Consider the following 19,177-nt stretch of genomic DNA (forward strand, 5'->3'; position numbering starts at 1 on the left):
CATGTTGGAATCTTTAACACAAAATAAACAGGTTGTAATAAGGTTATGTGAATGGGCTGTGCCAAAAATACAAACTAGAACCCACTTACAATCAAGACATAAACGTTTTGTGATGCTATCCAGTATCCACTTACCCATTCAATAATGAAACTGTGGTTGTGCTTTTTGAGATAGTGAAATAATTATCGAATTCATTAATTTCTAGTTGACATATTTTGAAAACTAGCATCAACCTGACACAACATCACACATTGCCAACCCCAACTGGACCTCACAAAACCATCTGAGCTAAAATTGGCTAGAAGACTGGAGAGGAAAAAGGAATTTAATTTCCAGTCACAAAGCTCCAAAATAATAGCCCTTTTTCACCAAGTATGGAATTTAAGGAAATTACTTTCTAACAAACTGGAGGGTAAAAAGGAATTTAATTGCCAGTTACAAAAGATCTGCAATGACAGCTTGTTTTCACCAAATACAAAATTAAGGAAATCACTTTCTAACAAAGGGATAGAAAAGTCTTAAGTGATGTGTGAAACATTCAGTTTACCACATCCATGTTGAATAAGGACAATCCAGATCCCCATAAGTTGCTTCTTGGACTTTGGAAATCTTGCCCAGGGAAATGCAGGTTAACATAGGCATTAATCGTTCACCATGTTCCTGCACATACCTCACATTCCTGGCATAAATATTCTCATCTGAAGCTCAATGCCAAAGTTCCTCCACTACTTTTAAGAGTTTTCAGGAGGATCTAACTGCGTCAGCATATTAACATGACAGGCTCTCACAAATCTACTTTTGCAAAGTTCCAGAATGACCTACTTCCGATACTCAAGGAATACTACACTTATCCCATCATTCTGCTATTCCAAATATTTGTATAGCCAACACTGAAAGCAAATTTCTACAGAACTAGAACACTGATCTTACTACTGGATTTGAAATATCAATTTGAGAAAAAGAACCATACATTTTATAGAAACCTAATATTCTACAATGTCCACTAACTTCATCTTAAATAAAAATTTTTAATATAACTGCACTTATTTATGCAAATTACTAACATTCTGCAAGAGATAAATGGAGAGAGAGAGAGAGAGAGAGAGAGAGAGAAGTCATTTTTGCAATTGTAATACCATTAACAAAACAAAATGAGACAAAAAGAAGCATGCATAAGTATTATAAATGGGATACCTTGACAAGGTGTCCTTCACTGAGGACGATATTATATCCATTAAAACTTCATATTCGCTAGATAGACCACCCAATTTCGGAACATCAGCTTTCACATTAGCATTGACATTCCGACTCTCAGCTTCTATACATTCCAATTCTCCTTTGTGTGGAGTTCCACATAGTGAATTCCGGGATAAGAACAAATTTACTTTGGTTTCAAGGTTTATGACAAAAACTGCGTTGATATAGTCATCCGAAATACAAGTTTGAGGGGATATACCATGACTTTTTCCAATTGAGGGACACTCACTACCATCGACTGAAAGTTTATTAGCACCTCTCACACAGAAAATGCAAAGCTCAGAAAGTATTGGAATGGCCACAAGGTTTCCACAGAGTAACTTACGAGAGCATAACCATGAACTGGAACAGGATTGGAGAAGTTTCTTCGCCCTTTCATCCCCCAAAACTTCTCTTATATCAGCCGAACCAAAAGATGCAATATTCCGATCAGGTAAATTAGATACCGACTCTTCACATATTGTGGATGTAAACTGACAAGAGGCAGGAGAGCTTAGCTTCGGCTGATGCAACAAAGGTGTTCTAGGAGACGAAACTGATCCATTTTCAAATCCATCAGAATATGCAATTGTAGAACATTTAACTGGAGACAGCATAGTATTGTTTATTGTTAAACAATTCTTTGAAGGAATCAACTCCAAATACAGTTCACTGGGATTGTATGTTGACAGACTATTAAGTGTGGCGCCATGCAAGCTATTGTTGCCATTTAGAAGAACAGTTCGTGATTGACTTTGAATAGGATAAACAAACAAGATGCTGCCTGAAGCAGGACAACCCATTGTTGAAGAAAGATTTGAAGATAAACGCACACCATTTTTCAAAATCTGCAAAACAACTACTTTCACATTAGAAGATGGATAAGCAAGAATTATGATGAATCGAGGAGTTCCAGAATGTTTTTAGAAGTAAATTACCAAACCTCCAGTGAGGCATGTCAATATTAAAGGGACCTACAGAGAGTTTAATTTTTTTTAAATTAATCTGCCATGAGGTTCATTGTTATCATAGTATTACCACATATCTTCTGTCAGCAGATTGTCTATAATGAGGTGAGGAAAACAATAATGCTCCAAGAGATAGACAGTTTTACTGTCAATCTCTGTTTCCTCCTTTAACACACCTTCTTCCTCCCTCATACCTCCTTACCTTTTCCACACAGAGTGTTCATAATTATCAAACACACACCAACGGAAGAGAGAGATAGAGAAAGAGTCAAATACAGCACCTCGCAGCCTCTTATAAAATAAACCAACAAGCCAACAACCCTACAACCCCATATCACTTCACCACCACCAAACTCTCACCCCATGCAAACACACAGAGGTAACACCTACACACCTAGAAACCACATAGGAAATTACCTTGCAATCTCCAGGAATGGTTCAAGTCCTAGCTGCTCCAATCTTCAAATGTGATGCTCTGATAGCAGAAGCGAATGCATTATCTTAACCAGCTTTCCTTTTCAAAGAACAAAGTTCAGCACATCAAATGCCCTAGCAAAATCAAGTGGATTGCTGCAATTGATTTCATTCTAACCAAGAGAACTTTGCGTGCTCAAGTCCCTACAAACCAGGGTAGAAGCCCCTTGATCCAGCTATTTAAACATATTGCAAAGCTGCGAATTAGTAACTGTCAACTCAAGGTCTCCCATGTACAAGGATGTCGTCATGAGCTATACAATTATCTCACCATGGATCATATATCCACATACTCCTCTTTAACCAAAAAAAAATTAACCTATGTTTTTACTCTTCCCTATCCTCTCGTTACTAAGAAACAAACACTAGGAAGATGTGACTTGTGAGGCAAAATAGACGAACACAAACAAATAGAAATGCTTTTTTTTCTTACTGTAAGAAATAAAAATAAATAGCAGAAAGGGTGAGATAGCCAATGCCATTGGTCCTGCAGGATCTCATTCTGACTTAAACATGCTGTGAGTCTTCACCAACTCAAAAATATTTTATTTTAGTGAAGTCAAAAAATGTGAGTGCCTAACTCAAGCTGCCATCTTTCTAAAGCTCCCACAAGCAAGAAGGCCAAAGCCCATACTATATGTAGAGTGTTAGCATCTTGCAAGGGTTGCATGAAGAGAATATAGCGGTGGTCGTTGGTTTAGCAGGTTGGAGACAAATGCAGATAGAGATTTTGGGGCTAGAGATTTGTCATTACATTAGATTGAGTCTGTTTGGATGTTCAAATACTAAAATCAGTTGCCAAAGGATTCCACCCCTCAATTGTGATATTCTCCTCCTGTCGTAGTGAAAATTAGTCTTCCTCAATCTTGTTTCCATTTTCCTGGTTTTGGCAGTGATTGGGCTTTCCCACTACGATGGTCAAGGGATGGTTAGCCAGGAATGAAGTTTGGATGCCAGCTAGGAAAGGAGGAGAAAAGACGAAAAAAATTTTAAAATAAACATAGAAAAGTTTGATGATGACCTTGACTGCACTAAAAAAGTAATTTACTGTGCTGAAGGGTTAACTGGTCTAATGCATACACAATTTATTGTCGCTCAATGGTGTCGCTAACAAGGAAGGTCATTTTTCAAAACTCAGGGAGGCCTCTGCAACATCATCAAACCACAGGGGAGGTCAATGGCAGATTCAGGAATCACCGCTAGGGGGGCCAAAGTACACAACTCAAAAATTTTGCTGAGAAAGTTCTAATTTACAAAAAAAATGTGTTTTAATTTTTTTTATTTTTTTATTTCCCCCCTTAGTTTCTCTCTCAATAGTGAAATTGGTGTTGTAGTCCCACTCATTTAGTGCTCCCATTGAAATGAAACCAAGATGCATCAGTGTCAAAAAATACCTTGTAAATTTTAAAGGATCTGTTTTGTAATTTTGTATAATACTACATGCATTTCAAAGTAGCCACCAAGAAGGTGTTGCAATTGTGATTCTCTTTTCAAAACATTAACAACTAAAAAAATGAAGAATTTGTTGATTGATTGGTTTGCTTGTGACTAACTAATTAGTATGCCTAAAGTAACAACTAGAAGTCTGAAAACTAAGATTAGTTTAGTTCACAGAATAGCTATTTCTTAAAATAAGACGAAAAACAATGAGAAATCTGAGAGTAGAGGGAACAGTTATTTCGTATACATTCCCTATTATTTCATCTAGCATGTAATAAGAAAAAAATAAACATTCCCATGGTAAAATTTGGAAATAATTATTCTTATCTATTCCTTATTGTGAAATCATAAAAAGCTTCACTTTGTTATTGTGTTTATGGCAACAATATAATTTTTGTATAACTAACTATAACTAAATGATTATAACTAATTTATTTCTACGAATAGGCATTCCACAGCGAAATGTAATTTAAAACTCAATATAATTATTTATTTAATGTAACTTATATATCTCTCATGAGGTTTAGGAGGGAAAATGGAGAGGGAATTTTCGAATTTTGAGACAAAAAAAAGTTGAAAATTACAAAATAGCCCTTGATTTAAAGTTGGGGAAAAAAGTGTATAGGAATTGGGTGGGGGGGGGGGGGGTGTGGGGAACCTGGGGTTGGGAGTGGAATGACCAAAGGGTAAAATATTTCTTTTTTTGGCAGCTTAGCCGACATGGGTTGGAAGTAGAACAATTTGAATCACCAATGGATAAAATGTTTCTTTTGGCAGCTTAGGGGCCTCCAGCCCCCACCTACATCCACCACTGGGGGCGGTTAGACCCTATTCCAAAAGAAATACTAATTTGATACTAATTATCATTGTGCAAGAGGATCTCCAACTTAGTATTTTTTGGGGTTTCGGAGGTTGTGGGGTGAAACTAGCAAAGTTATAGCTGCAAAAATAATAACTACAAGCTAGGAACACACTGCGAATTGACACAGTAATAGTTTGAAAGAAGCATGCCCATTATGAAAGAAATTATTAATGTTTGTCAACCATAACTCTCTTACTTTGCAAAAAATTAAGTATTCATACAGTATAGGAAGGAAGGACGTTATTCAAGACATTAATGTAATCCTTAGTTTTGTGTAATTCATCAATGCGGCTTCTCATGCCACAAATAATACTTACAGAAAATAAAGACAAGGTAAGCAATTGCTATTCAAACCTTATAGGAAGGAAAAGCAGTGGCAAGAGCAAAGTAGTTCCCAATTTCATCAGTGATTTTACCCCTGGACTCCAGCCCAAAATGCCTTGCACATTCATCAGCTAATGAGATGAGAGGAAATCCATTCAAAGACCTATCCCTTGAAGCAAGTGACACCTGAAAATGGATAACTATGTCTAAGATTGGCAGTAGAATCAAAAAAGAAAAAAAAATATTCATGCAGCTATATATCAGACCTTGTACAGCTCATGGCAAAACATATAATGATCATTCCAAAAAAATAATAATAATAAGCTTCCATGACAATTGACAAGTTCATATAGAGAAAAAGTTCATGTAGAGGAGAATGAAACAAGAAAGAGATTGAAAAGAGAACAATAATCAGTAATTCCTAGTACCATCCTGATTGAAATAAAATGAAATTTTAAACTCAAGAAAAAAACTAAGTTCATTCAGCTGCCATAAGCCTTTCACCAAAAATGTGTTAAAGTGGCATGGAAGAGGGTAGAAAAGCAAAAGTAAAAATATATATATAAATATAAATAAACAGTTATGAAGTAGAAAACATAAGCATTAAAACAGAAGGGGAGAAAAAACTGAAAAATACATTACCTAAAAAAAAAAAAGAACAGGACAAATAGAAAACATAAACAAGATTTTTTTACAAGGGCATTTATCAGTAATTCCTAGTACCATCCTGATTGAAATTAAAATAAAATTTTAAACTTAAAAAAAAAACTGAGTTCATTCAGCTGCCATAAGCCTTTCACCAAAAATGTATTAAAGTGGCATGGAAATTTGGGATAGCCCGCAACAGAGGTTAACATTTTCCAATGATTAATAGCTAGCAAGAGTTAATCTATAAAAGTAAGACACAGGACAGTGTGTGTAAGGATGTATGTATGTTTGTTTTTGGGGAGGAGGGTAGAAAAGCAAATATATATATATAAATATATATATATATATATATATATATATATATAAACGGTTATGAAGGAGAAAACATAGGCATTAAAAGTAAAACAGAAGGGGAGAAAAGACTGAAAAAGACATTACCAGAAAAAAAAAAACAAGACAACTAGAAAACATAAACAAGATTTTTTTTAGGAGGGCATTTATATAAATTAAAAGGACTCCCCAGGAGGATTCCACCAACCCCAAGAACAAGAAGAGAAGCCTAAAACTATTAGAATCCACAGAACATACCCTCTACGAAATCTACAAAAGAATCAGAGCTATTACAAATTGATCCCCCTCAGCCAAAAGTGTAAGATTGAAACCACTACCCTTTCAATCTCTACAAAGAAATTTCATTCCGTTCAATGGCTCTGTCATTTATTTCTTTCCCAACAAACCAGAAAATGACCAGTGGAATGGCATCCCAGAGATCCTTACCCCTCATTGACAAAGATTCCCTCCAAACTTCCAATCCTGTTCAACCTTTTCTTCCGCCGCGTCAAATAAGTCAAACTCAAGAGACTTCACCCACCAGCAATGAAATGAGAGATGATTGACTAATCTCTTCGTGATTTTTACACATAAATTATCTGTTAGCTGTGCACAATCCCTTCATCGAATTATCTACATTTAAATTTCTTTCCCAAACTGCTTCACGAATAAACTAAAAAAGGAAAGCCAGCTTAGAAGGAACATTGTTTTATGATACTGCTTTCCAGGGAAAACTTCCTATGCTTAACTACACCTCCCCATTAAGAACCGTATAAAATAGGATTCTACACTAAATCTCCCAGACTTTGAATCGATCAATGTGATGCTATCTTCCCCCCTTACCTCCACCCCACTGACCCAAGGGAGCATAAGGAGGTAAAGACACTCTACCAGCTCCATGCCTTCAAAGTTCCTTCTAAATCTCAAATCCCAACTAATTTGATAATTGAATCCCCTTCCTCCAAAGAGGGCAACTGATAAATGGTTTTAGTAGAGGCCAGCCTGAAGGGACCAGGAAATTGACTCTCAAGAGGTGTCTGTCTGCAGCACACTTCCTGCCATAAAAATGCTACTCTTCCCTCCCTCACTTCAAAAGCTAAATTAAAAAAAAAAAAAAAAATGCACCCCTTCAATATATTCTTCAAAATCCCCACATTATGAATCCACAATTCTTTTGAATAACTCATAAAATATCTCTAAACTAGCTCTCACCACAACTGTCCAAAAAGTATCCTTCTCCTGCAAGAATCTCCACAACCATTCTTCTCAGTTCATGATGAGATCTAGCAACCCCACCCTAGCCTCCCCAAATCACTAGAAAGCTTCACTAACCTCCATCTCACAAAATGGCATTTGACATAAGCAAGAAAATAGTTAATGCAAAAATATAATGGTTTCATCAAAAGTGTGCAAAAGCATAACAAAATTATCCTCTTTTTAACAACCCTTATCTGAAAACTTTTCCAATATGGTGCAGGACAGCTTTGAGCCATCAGTCCAAATATTTACATGATGCGTTTGGAGTCCAGATATTTACAGCTTTGGCAGCACTTTTTTCCTTGTTTAGTGAGGAATGGGTGATACCACAAACAGTATATGAGTCCATGTTAGTGAGCTTTACTGTTTGGGGAGAAGTAAGGAAGGCACAAATTGCAGTCTTGTGCTTTGCATGCTATTTTATGAACATTATGGATGGGAAAGATAGTGAGGGTTTTGAGGGGTAAGGCAAAGTCGCCATATTTGTTATGGGATAATCATATTTTCTGTGGGATAAGAGTGGTTTTTCTTGCCTCCCTTTGGGTGATTGCTTCATGGGTCATGGGTTTTATGGAGAGTTTCTCTGTCGAACTTGCAAAGGGAATGGAGGGCTGCCCTTTTGTATTTTCTTTTTAAATTTAGTTTTTCCATAAGATGTCTTATTCTTCATTTCTTGTATTATTCTCCTTACTCTTTCTTTCATGATTTTTTTCTTGAAAAGTATATTGTAGTGACCCGAAGAATAATAGTATTATAATAATAAAGAGGGAGGAAAATGGAAACAGAAACAGAAACAGAAGGAGGCTGTAGACTTCGTCGACGACATCGCATTTTGGAGATAATAATAATAATTTCAAGGAATTGCCATGACTCGTCGACGAATACAGGGGTTCACCGACAAGCTTATGAGGAAATTCGTCGACGAATACAGGGGTTCGTCGACGAGAAAATACCGAGCAAAGGCTTGGGCTGCTCTGAATTTCGTCGACGAATACAGGGGTTCATCGACGAATTTACTGAAGGACTCGTCAACGAGGTGACGTGTCTCATTGACGAATCTGGCCTATAAGTAGTGAAAAATCATATTTTTATTCACTTTCAGCGCTCCTCTCTCTCTCCTCTCTCTCTCCTACGGCCCCTCTCACTTCACTCTTTGATTTTGGCCCCGCCAGTCGCCGGATCGACTATCCGAAGCCACCACGATACTCCTGGCGAAGTTCTCTACAAGTCTGCCAAAGCAGATCGTTGGTGAAACGAAGTTGGATTTCATTCCAAATTCAGAGTAAGGCCTTTTAGTCCATTTTTGGTCTTATGACAGTTATAGGAAATGATGTAGGCAAAGAAATACTGATATTCTGTTCTGACAAATGTTGTTTTCAGGGTGTTGTGTAGGAGGCCCTGCAAGTGTTAGGCCAGTATACCATAGGGGCTTTTTAGAAATCAGGGAAGGAAAATATGCTATGCTAGGTATTTTAAAAATATTATACAGTTTATTAAATTATGAAAATTATGTATTAAAGTATGGTGTGGCTTGAGAATATGAATATAGTACGGAGATATGATTTATGAATTTCAGTACCATGATTTTATAAATTTTAGTACCATGATTTTATGAATTTCAGTATTATGATTAAGCAGTTTCAGTATTATGATTATACAGTACTCAGTATTATGACGTATGAATTACAGTTACAGTTTATGCAGCATCATGGTTATTACAGTTATTTCAGAATCATGGTAAATCAGATAGTGGTATATAGAGATATATTATATAATATCAGACCCTGTTGGACTATGCAGTTACAGAGCACGGTACCATTGCTACAGATATTTATATTATGAGTGCAACCACCTATTTAGATAATACGTGGTAGTAGGTCGATCACCTAGGCCCTCGACGTGGACAGGCTCCCCATCAAATATGGGTTGAGGTAGGCAGATCAGACCGATGGAGTATAGTGATTTACCCTAGTCGACCAGCCAGCGTAAATCCCGCATACGGGCAGCACAATCCTGTCATGAGGGGTTAAATCATGACACACAGTTATCCATAGGGAAAGTTTTCAGTTACTATTACGTATTTATAAATTTACAGAAACAGGGAACATACTTATGTACACTAGAAGTATTTTGAATAGTAACCTACAATACTGTAATGTTAAGCAACATGGGAAGGGTGGTGAATTTTATCACTTGTACTGTATTTACATATTCAGTTATACATGATTATATGAAACCAGATTTTCATAATATTGTAGCTCATTTTCCACACACTAGTAATAGCATATATCGTCTTACTGAGCGTTGACTCATCCCAGTGTTGAATCATTTTTCAGGTGATCCAAGTAGGCGAGCAGACCAGGTTCGCAGATAGGGAGGCTTCAATAATGCCCTGTCAGTAAAGTGAGTATTGTGGAGGATTTTTGTATATCACAGCATAGTTGAGGGTATTTTGGGGAATAGATATATGTGTATATTTTGGGAAACATGTTAGTACTCTGGTATTGTATTGTATATATATATTTACATATGGTTATGTTTATTTGAATTCTGCTTCTCGCTGCTTAGGCTAATGATTGGGTTTACTCCAGTATGGTATCAGAGCATGTAGATCATCATAGTATATAAAAAAAAACACTCAGTTTATTAAGCAAGTCGTTACATATATGGTGCAGAATAGCTATGTGGGCTTAGAACAATGCTTTCCATGACTAGTTAAAATGGCAGTGACACCCACTTGACTCAAGGAATCTGATGCAGGAAAACACCATAAATTTTGAGGGGGGAAAATGCCACCAACAGCTAGTTAAATGATGGATAAAATGTGAGGGCAACGAAAAGGTTAGAATTTATAGGAGTCATTGGGCTCAAAACCTAGGTTTGATTCATTTGAATACCATAAATCCTTGAAATACTAGGTAATATGTAGCTGAAAAACAAAAAAAGTAGCATTTGGATGGCCAGAATACATGCTCAAAATTCAGAGAAATGTTCAGATCTATAAAAGGGTAAATTGAATAGTTAATTAGTCCTTGAAGTTTTACCTGATCACAATTCAATCTAGATGCTTTAGTATTGGCATTTAACTCCCACGACTCGCAACCAACTTGCATTGTCATCCCTTATCAAGAATTTTCATCCCTAATCGTTGAATTGGCTAAGATACTTCAGCTCACATGATAAACACATTATTAGAGCCCTATAACTTCTGTTTTGTCCTTATAAGCTGAAAAAAAGAAATAAATAAATCCACTACTACTCCAAATCAAACTGCTCTCCCACTACAACTGCTGCATTACCATTGCTTCTATCACCTGGACTTGGAGTATAAATCATGTTTTAAAAGGAGACATCATACCAGGAAGGCATTTTAACCCTTAATAGGTGAGGCGCAAGCCATTTGAGAACTTAAAATTTACATAAAATATGCAAATAAATTACATATGCTATAAGAGTAAGCAATCTTAGTAACTATGTGGTTTGTGTGGGGATTTTTTTGCCTTTCATGTCTTTTTTATTATTAATATTAAGAGTGCAGACCAGGAGCTGTACCTATACTCCAGGAAACAGTCGCCACTTTTCCTTCTTATTCTTTTCTTGTGCCCTTCTCTCCTCCTATCCTCCATCTCTTACTTTACAGTGTTTACACCATGGTATAAGAGCATTGATCTCCTCCAGATCTGATTTATCAGAATTGGTCTTGGGCACTCTAATTTTCATATTTTTCTCTTATCTTCCCCTAATCAGTTCTTAAATCCAATTTGTAGTTGATGTGAGAGTCGTTTACTGTCACTTCTCATCTCAGTTAGGATGTGCAGCATCTTTGGTAAGATGTTTCACTTGTTCGTGGAGGCTTACTAATGTGAAGTCAGTAATACTCCTTTCTGGTACACCAATGTTGCTGTTCTTCCGTTCATCAACTGGTTCTGCATGATGATGCTGTTCATGTGTTCGTGCTTGATTGCTTGCAATCTTGTATCAGCTGCTGAAGGCTTCAATTTCTTTTCAATGACTCCATTTCCTGTTCTTGCTTGCATTCACTTCTAGTTGCTGCCAGCCATAATGCCTGCAGTTGCTGTGCTACCAGGTTGTTTATTGTCTATGGTGCTCGTTGTGGTCTGCCCTCTTCTGGATGGTCAAGTAATTCGTCATAAGATATTGTAACCTCGGTTCTGTGGTCAGAGCTGCCTCTTGAAGTTCTAGATCTTTAATTTTGAAGCGCTGCTCTGTGCTAGTGAGCGCTGCTGATTCTGCATTGTCACTGTTTTGTCCATTCCCAGTACTTGTGTGCACTGATTGTAGTGTATTGGGTGGTTTTGATGGCCTCTACATAAAGAACTTTGCAAATATTGTTAACATTCAGATCACAGTCATCAATTGGTTGGATCCTCGAAATACCTTTTGTGATCCCAGGCAGTGCCTACGTATATTAACACAGAAGGGAAATCCAAGTATTTGTTACATTCTCCTCCATTTCCAGACTCCAAATATTATGAAGATTGGATGAAAGAAAAATGGCATATATCTTGTGTGTTTGTGAAATAGCATGGAGCCACAAATTTGAAGCAAACATGATGCTTTATATAAAACAGCCAAGGTGGGATGATTTTCATGAAAGCTTCTCACAAGATAAAATTATTCTTGTGTTTTCTACCTATATGAGAAGTTTTCCAAATATAACCAAGAAAGGAGGTCCATTAGTCAGTATTATCGCACTCTAAAGGGCATATAGGAGGAACTTAACATCTAGCAACCAGTAAGTTCTCCGTTGAGACAATTAAAAGGCAAAGGGCAAACTTGGCTGCCAAGTTTTTGCCTGCATTGAATCGTAAGCTTTAACTCATCTGCGATTAGAATCTCGCCAATGAATCCATACCATCCATGAATGAAGCATATTCTAGAATCCAACGGATCATTATCTTGGCCTTATTCTCAAACTTCTTCCCATGATAATGCAGCCATGGTTGGCACCATCTGTGGTAAGAGAAGTGTTGGAGGAAGAGGATAAGGTTTGGATGGTAATTGTGGCAGATGTTGTGCATTAAGACAAGTCCACCCTAGCAATTCTCGCATTGGCACGCATTGTGGCAAGGACAATCATACTATTGATCAATGTTAGGATCTCCATAAGAAACCAACTTGGGCCAATAAGTCTCTTGCTGAGAGTGATTCTATTGTTGGCACTTCAAGTGCACCCATTTACTCCAATGGGAGGTTGAGTACATCACCCACTGTGTTCCAAGAGGAGAATAACAATCTTGTCTGCATAGTTCAACAACTTCAAACCTAGTCTTCTACATCTAGTGCTACTGTGACCCATTCACGTTCACCCGGGCTTCTTGCCCCTTTAGCCTCCTCACCCTGGGTTATCAATTCTTACAAGCAGTCCTAATTTATTTTAGTACCAACCCACTTTTTACACTATAAGGTTACTCAAGATTCAGTTGACCTGGTTTCTAGTTGTGGCAATATTCTTTCATTTCCTTTTATCCCTCTTTCCTATATGTGCATGAATTTCCTTGTTATCAATGAGTCAACTAAATAAATCTTATAACTGTTATGTGACATTCTTTCCTTATCATTGTGTTATTTAGGATCTCTAAGAAGAGGATTGATGGATGGATTCAAAAGGATGGCCTGCACTATTTCGATGGTGGTGGTAGATCTAATCCTTGTCATACAGCTTCTTCAATTTCTACTCATGGTGTTTCTCTGGATTTGTGGCATGCTTGTGTCGGTCATCAATCCATTCAAAAATTGTAACAATATCTCCAAAAATTGAATAATTATCATTGAGTAAACAAAGAGTAGTTATTCACAGTAATGAATGTACCTTTATATGCATTTTTCCAAAAAAAATACAACAAGAACGACAACAACCCATGCCCAAAAAAATATTATCTCAAAAAAAAAAAAAAGGGGTAAATCTACATGAAATGTGAATGTCTATCATTCGTGAATTTAACCAAACAAATACAATATTCATGCTTACAAGTTCAAAAGTTTTAGTAGCCATTTGTCATTAAGATCTTGCCAATAATTTTACAGTTTATTAAAAATTTATAATTAAAAAATTAATTGCAGCTTCATTGATTCAACCTTCCAAGTCGATTCCAAGAAGAATAGATCATGATTTTACTGCACCAAAGTTCTATAACCAACTCATCACTTGAAGTCCACTGTACCATGGAAAGCTCAAATAAGAAAAAGCCATTGTTTGTTATTTATCAACTTCTATCCATCTAAAGCTAATTTAACCCCATGTCAGGAGTTCCCATAGAACAAAAACTAAAGCAATCAATCCACCTAAAATAGCTAAAGTACATTCAACACTATCAAGTTTATGACTAGAACATATGTTTGTCTCAAATTTCAAAAAGAATGTGAAACTAAAAATTAAAATTTGCATTAGTAGTAAAATTAGATTTTTCACTGCCAACAAAGTGGACTCAGGCACAAAGCCAAAGCTCGTTCAAAGACATTCCCACAGCAACAATCATCGAAAATGAAATTGTGGCGGGAGTGGGGATTGAATTACCGAGACAGTGGAACCAGGAGCTATGGAAGAGGCAACCATAGAAGACTCTGAAAGCCAAATCTTGCAGCCTTTGTTCTGAGACTCAACATCAGTAAGTCGGCCAACAAAAGCAGATTTTCCTATTAGAGAAGGGAATTTTCCGGAGGCTTCTTCAATAGAGCAGGAGAGGTCTTCTTCACTGGCGACTGAATTTGGAGTATGTGTTGAAGATAATGATGCCCCGGGAGACACTAAGTGCTCAGAATCTGAGATCTTTGACAGTGTCTTCGAATGCTTCTTTGTCTTCGAAGGCATCTCGGAGAGACGGGGCTTCTTTCTTCCCTTGGTCAGATAGGTACGTTGAAGGCTTCCAAGCTTGGAAGCTTTAAACCCTGTTACTTTGTTAGCAATTTATAATGGAGTTTTGTTTAGTTTAAACCAATTTTTGAAGGCTAACCGGCATAGAGATCATTCAAATACCATTTTAAAGGGAAACAAAAATAAAATGAAAGAAAGTAAATTAAATTAATCTAAGAATCACAAGAGCATATGAATGATGACTCAACAAGTAATTTAAAGGTATAAGTAACAAAAGTACTCTGCTCTCCAGAATGTGATCCCAAAACCAAACTAAATTTAAGCATAAAGGTCATCAAAAACTAATAAATGTGAAAGAAATTATTTTTAACGAACCAGAAACAAAAATTGCGAACTAAAATGAAAAAATCATACCTTAATAAACAGAAACTTTTTTACTAAGGTTGGAGGAAAAGAGGAGCTGGAGTTGGGATGGGCTTTTTTAATTAAACCACAATGGAGGAGCTGCGGGCAGCCGGGCACTAGAGGAACAGGAGCTCTGGGCTACGGGCACAGGGCGTAGAGGAGCTGCGGCCCTCGGCGTGGAGGAGGCTGAGGAGCAGGAGCTGCGGGCAGTGCTGGCCTGCGGCCTCTTGGAGGGTGCAAACTGAAAACTTAAAAAAAAGAAGAAGAAACCGAAACATAAAGATTAAAACAGTATCTTCCACTGTTCTTCTTCTTCTTCAATGGCGTCTCGGCTGGAGAGGGCCTCTTTCTTCCGTTGGTCAGGTTGGTGCGATGAAGGCTGCTGGTCTGAAGCTTTAAACCCTGTTCCTTCGTTAGCGTTTTATGATCGAGTTTAATTAAGTTTTAAACTGTCACGTTGTTAGGGTTTTAGGAGTTACTTTGTTTGGGTTTTATGATAAGAGTTTGTTTTATGGTGCAGGCATTTCCACTGCACCTTCCGTCAAAATCTATAGTCTATATATGTAAATTATTTTATTAACAAAAATATTCTTATGTAAACAAAAATTAAATATTCCTAAATTTTATATAGAAGTACAAATCATATAAATCAATACACATACAGAAGCATTCGAATCTTTTAAAAATAAGATGATAAAAATTACATAAAATTATATTTAAAATGCCTCAAAATTATTATTTAAACATAAAAAAATTCAAAATAAAATTTAGTATAAATTAATAGTTTGTATACATATATGCATATTTATATCTATAGCTATACTATAAATTAATAAAAGTATAACTAGGAGAAATCATTTTATAAAAAATATGCAGATTTTAAAATTAAGATGAAATGCTCTTAAAAGAACAATGAATTTATCTAAAATTAGATAAAATAATATTTATAAATTTTATTTTCGACAAGTTTGAACCTATAAAGAGAAATGTACTAAAAAATAAACTATCAGTGTCAATGTGTGCGTGTGTAAGTATGGATAGTGTATATTATTAAAATATTATTATCTTTTAAAAGTAAGGAAAAAAATTCTAAAAAGATATTAAATTCAAGAAAAATAGATAAATTTATGCTTACATTTTTTATCTTAAATAGTTCAAGAGTTGAAACTAAAAAAAATCCATTTAATTAAAAATAAAATAAATATAATGGTGCTACAAATGCTAAATAGAAAGTATGTTCTAAAATAAGGTAGGTAACTTTCTTTAACATCTTCTAAAACTATTTGTCAAGTGACTAACATCATTTACATAAATAATAACATAAGTTTTCAATTTATTAAAAATTAAAAAAAAATTATAAAACTCAAAGCATCCCTAACTAAAAATTTTTAAATTTATTAAAAATTAAAAAAAACCCATTATTTGACCATTAATTAAACAAAAAAATTACTAATTATAAAATTTTAGGAAGCAAATCACAAATCAAAATTTGAAATAAATTTATTAATGTTTGCATTAGAAGAAGTCATGCTGAGGTTTTAATAAAATAAAAATAATTATATTTGCATATCTATATATTATTTTTTCTATATTGATATATAAATATTAAATTTTTTGATATGTCAAATAATGTTATTTACAACAGTTGAATTATATTGTATTTTAAAAATATTTCTTATCCCTATATTTATGTGTGAAAAGTAAGGTGTAATCCCAAGAGGGGGTGAATTGGGTTTTAAAAAATTTCTTTTAAATTTTTTTAGAAATTCTTAACTTATCGTTGATTCTTCAAACTTTCACCAAAAGCTTATTTCTTAATTCAATCCACAACCACACAATCATTCAATCATCTAAGTAATCAATCAACCAAACCAATCAACCACAATTTGAAAGCAAACTACCAAATCAAGATTAAAATATACAGCACTTTGGTAATGTAAGAACTTGATATGGTTTGTTTGTTTATATAAGCCCTGTGGATGTGAATTTGAACCAATCCCTATAATAATGAATTAGCTTTCTCAATCAACACAACATTCACACTCTTCCCCAAATTTAGAATTCAAATAAACTCTTAGTTAATTTATTTTTGGGTGTTTAATCAATTAACGTACTCCCGTATTTTTTTTGCAAAGAATGGTTTAACTAACATACTCCCTTTCGGTTTCCACAATCCCAAATCGAAAATTAAACCTTAAGTTTATTTAACTTCCAAATTACGTAATTTGTATGATTATCAATTAAACCATCCACGCAATTTGAATTTGATGAAAATAAAGAGTAAGGGAAAGAGAGAGTGAAACCTGGATTTTACGAGGTTTGGCTTACACTCAGCCTACGTCCTCGCCTTTGGCAAACCACCAAAAGATTCACTAAAATCAATTCCTTTGTTGGGCAGAATAATACCGTTTACACACTCCTTCAATAGGCTAGAGTCCGGCTCTCCAAACGATGTACCCCTGTTCAGCCACTCCTTCAATTAGGCTAGAGTCCATCTCTCTAAACAATATCCCCTTACTTAGCCAACGATCCAAACAATCCTTAGAATCGTCAATTTATAAGATACAAATCAAATATTTGTGTACAAAGAATTGTTCACACAAAGAGCTGATTAGTACAACAATTCAACAATATAATATACTTTAAAGTAAATAACAATTTGGAATTTAACTCGAAACTCAAGGGAGTATATCACCGATTAATTCTTTCAATGATTGAAAGATTTAGAATTTGTAGCACAAGGTTGGTGAGTGAGAATCAGCAAGACCTCAACAAACTTCGTAGACAAGATAAGAGTGAAAGAGCATTTGAGTGTTAAGAGCAATTGAGAGAACTTTTTAGTGCTGATATGAATTCTTGGTTTTTGGTTAATTAATTCAATGATCTTTGAGGCTAATTTATAGACTTGAAAAAGTATGTAACTTGACCCCTAAGTGACTTGGAGTATTCCCCAAGTTTTCATAAAGTTTGAGCCCCGGGCAACCTCATTTAAAAAATTTGTTTGTTATGAAAATGCAAAATCTGCCATGTGACAATTGACTGTCCCTTTTTGGCAGTCGGCTGTCTAGTTAAATTAAAGGGATAGCAAGGTGGCTACAGAACACGGACATGCATCTCAAAGTGCACAGACATGCGTCTATACGAACATGGACAGGCGCCTGTCAAGTTGTCAACTTTGAGCACCCTTCAATCTTTTGGTCATAACTTTTTCTATGTAACTCCAAATTTAACGAGCTTGGTGTCAAAAGAAATCTAAGAGAAAATACTACAAATTTAATGTTGAACATATTTTAAAATAAAGATTCTTTGATAGAAAAAAATGTACATCAATGCGTACATAGAAAAAATGACAACAATTGGGAAATCCTCTTTTTGGTGTTTTTTATTCCAAAAATGATTCTAACCTTTTTGAAACAATATTTTACCTTGAAAAAATATTTTCTAAGTATGTTAAAAGGTATTTAGGTCTAAAAAATTAACCTAAGAGTTTCATGCATCCATATTAAAATTCTTTGAAATATTTATATGAAATTTCTTATAAACTCTTTCAAAATTTCAATTCTTGAATTCCTTGAGGTCTTTATGCTTGCTTCATCTTTTTTTGAGCTTTCATCAAGTTTACTTTAATCCTCATGCTCTCATGATATTCAAGCTTTATCTTTGAATTCTTGCTTTAAGCTTCATATTGACCATCTTTCTTTGAAATATAAGTTTTCATGAATTCTTTTGAACACCTGTCATTGCGTTCATCATTGAATCCTGAAATAGCATCAATTAACCAAATATGTTAAGTTTCACTTGTTTGTTAACATCAAAATAAGATGTTAAGCCTTGTAAGCTCAACAATCTCCCCTTTTTTTATGATGACAAACAAGAAGTAAAAATTGGAGTAAGCCTTAAAAAGACTCTCTCTTTCAATAAGTATCATCTTAACAATATTCGCAAGATCAATATTAATTTCAAAAACTCTTTTACAATCATGCTCATCACTTCATTAAGTTTATCAATCAGTATCAAGTACTTCTCCTCCTTTTGATATATATTATGTTCATGCTCAATTTTTGTAATACCATGCTTAATTTTTACTTAAAACTTCTCCCTTTTTCGACATCAATCAAAAAGGAAAAAAATGATTAAGTTCAAATAAAATCATATTTTGAGCATATCATCAAACATGCATATCAAACAAATGTACACACTCAATTTATTATTTTTCAATATAGCATTTGTAGTGTGTTTTAATAGTCATGTATATGAGTTGTAACATCTTTACTAACAGCCTTTTCCCCCTTGACATTATTCAAGATGACAATTGTTGATTTTATGATACAAATTTAAAATTTAATTCATAATATCAATTTAAAATTTTATTAATTCATGATATCAATTGATTAATAA

The 19,177-nt window shown here is 35.0% G+C and overlaps 1 protein-coding gene across 4 annotated transcripts in view; it reads right to left on the reverse strand.

Moving 5' to 3' along the window:
* Window positions 1–15,198, reverse strand: part of LOC131160492 (calmodulin-interacting protein 111) — an 89,762-nt gene extending 74,564 nt beyond the window's left edge. The window contains exons 1-4 of one of the 4 annotated variants that reach the window (XM_058116247.1): window positions 14,789–15,198; window positions 14,078–14,439; window positions 5,335–5,490; window positions 1,195–2,084 (exon numbers count right to left, since the gene is read on the reverse strand). In XM_058116247.1, the coding sequence (XP_057972230.1) occupies window positions 1,195–2,084; window positions 5,335–5,490; window positions 14,078–14,371 (1,340 nt within the window). In that variant the 5' untranslated portion in view covers window positions 14,372–14,439; window positions 14,789–15,198. Of the gene's footprint in view, window positions 1–1,194; window positions 2,085–2,621; window positions 2,680–5,334; window positions 5,491–14,077; window positions 14,455–14,788 lie in introns of those variants that run through there. The other 3 variants (XM_058116245.1, XM_058116246.1, XM_058116248.1) reach the window with 3 other exon arrangements.
* Window positions 15,199–19,177: the final 3,979 nt, after the last annotated feature.

Source organism: Malania oleifera, chromosome 7 (assembly GCF_029873635.1).
Source record: "Malania oleifera isolate guangnan ecotype guangnan chromosome 7, ASM2987363v1, whole genome shotgun sequence".
NCBI classification, from domain to species: Eukaryota; Viridiplantae; Streptophyta; class Magnoliopsida; order Santalales; family Ximeniaceae; genus Malania; species Malania oleifera.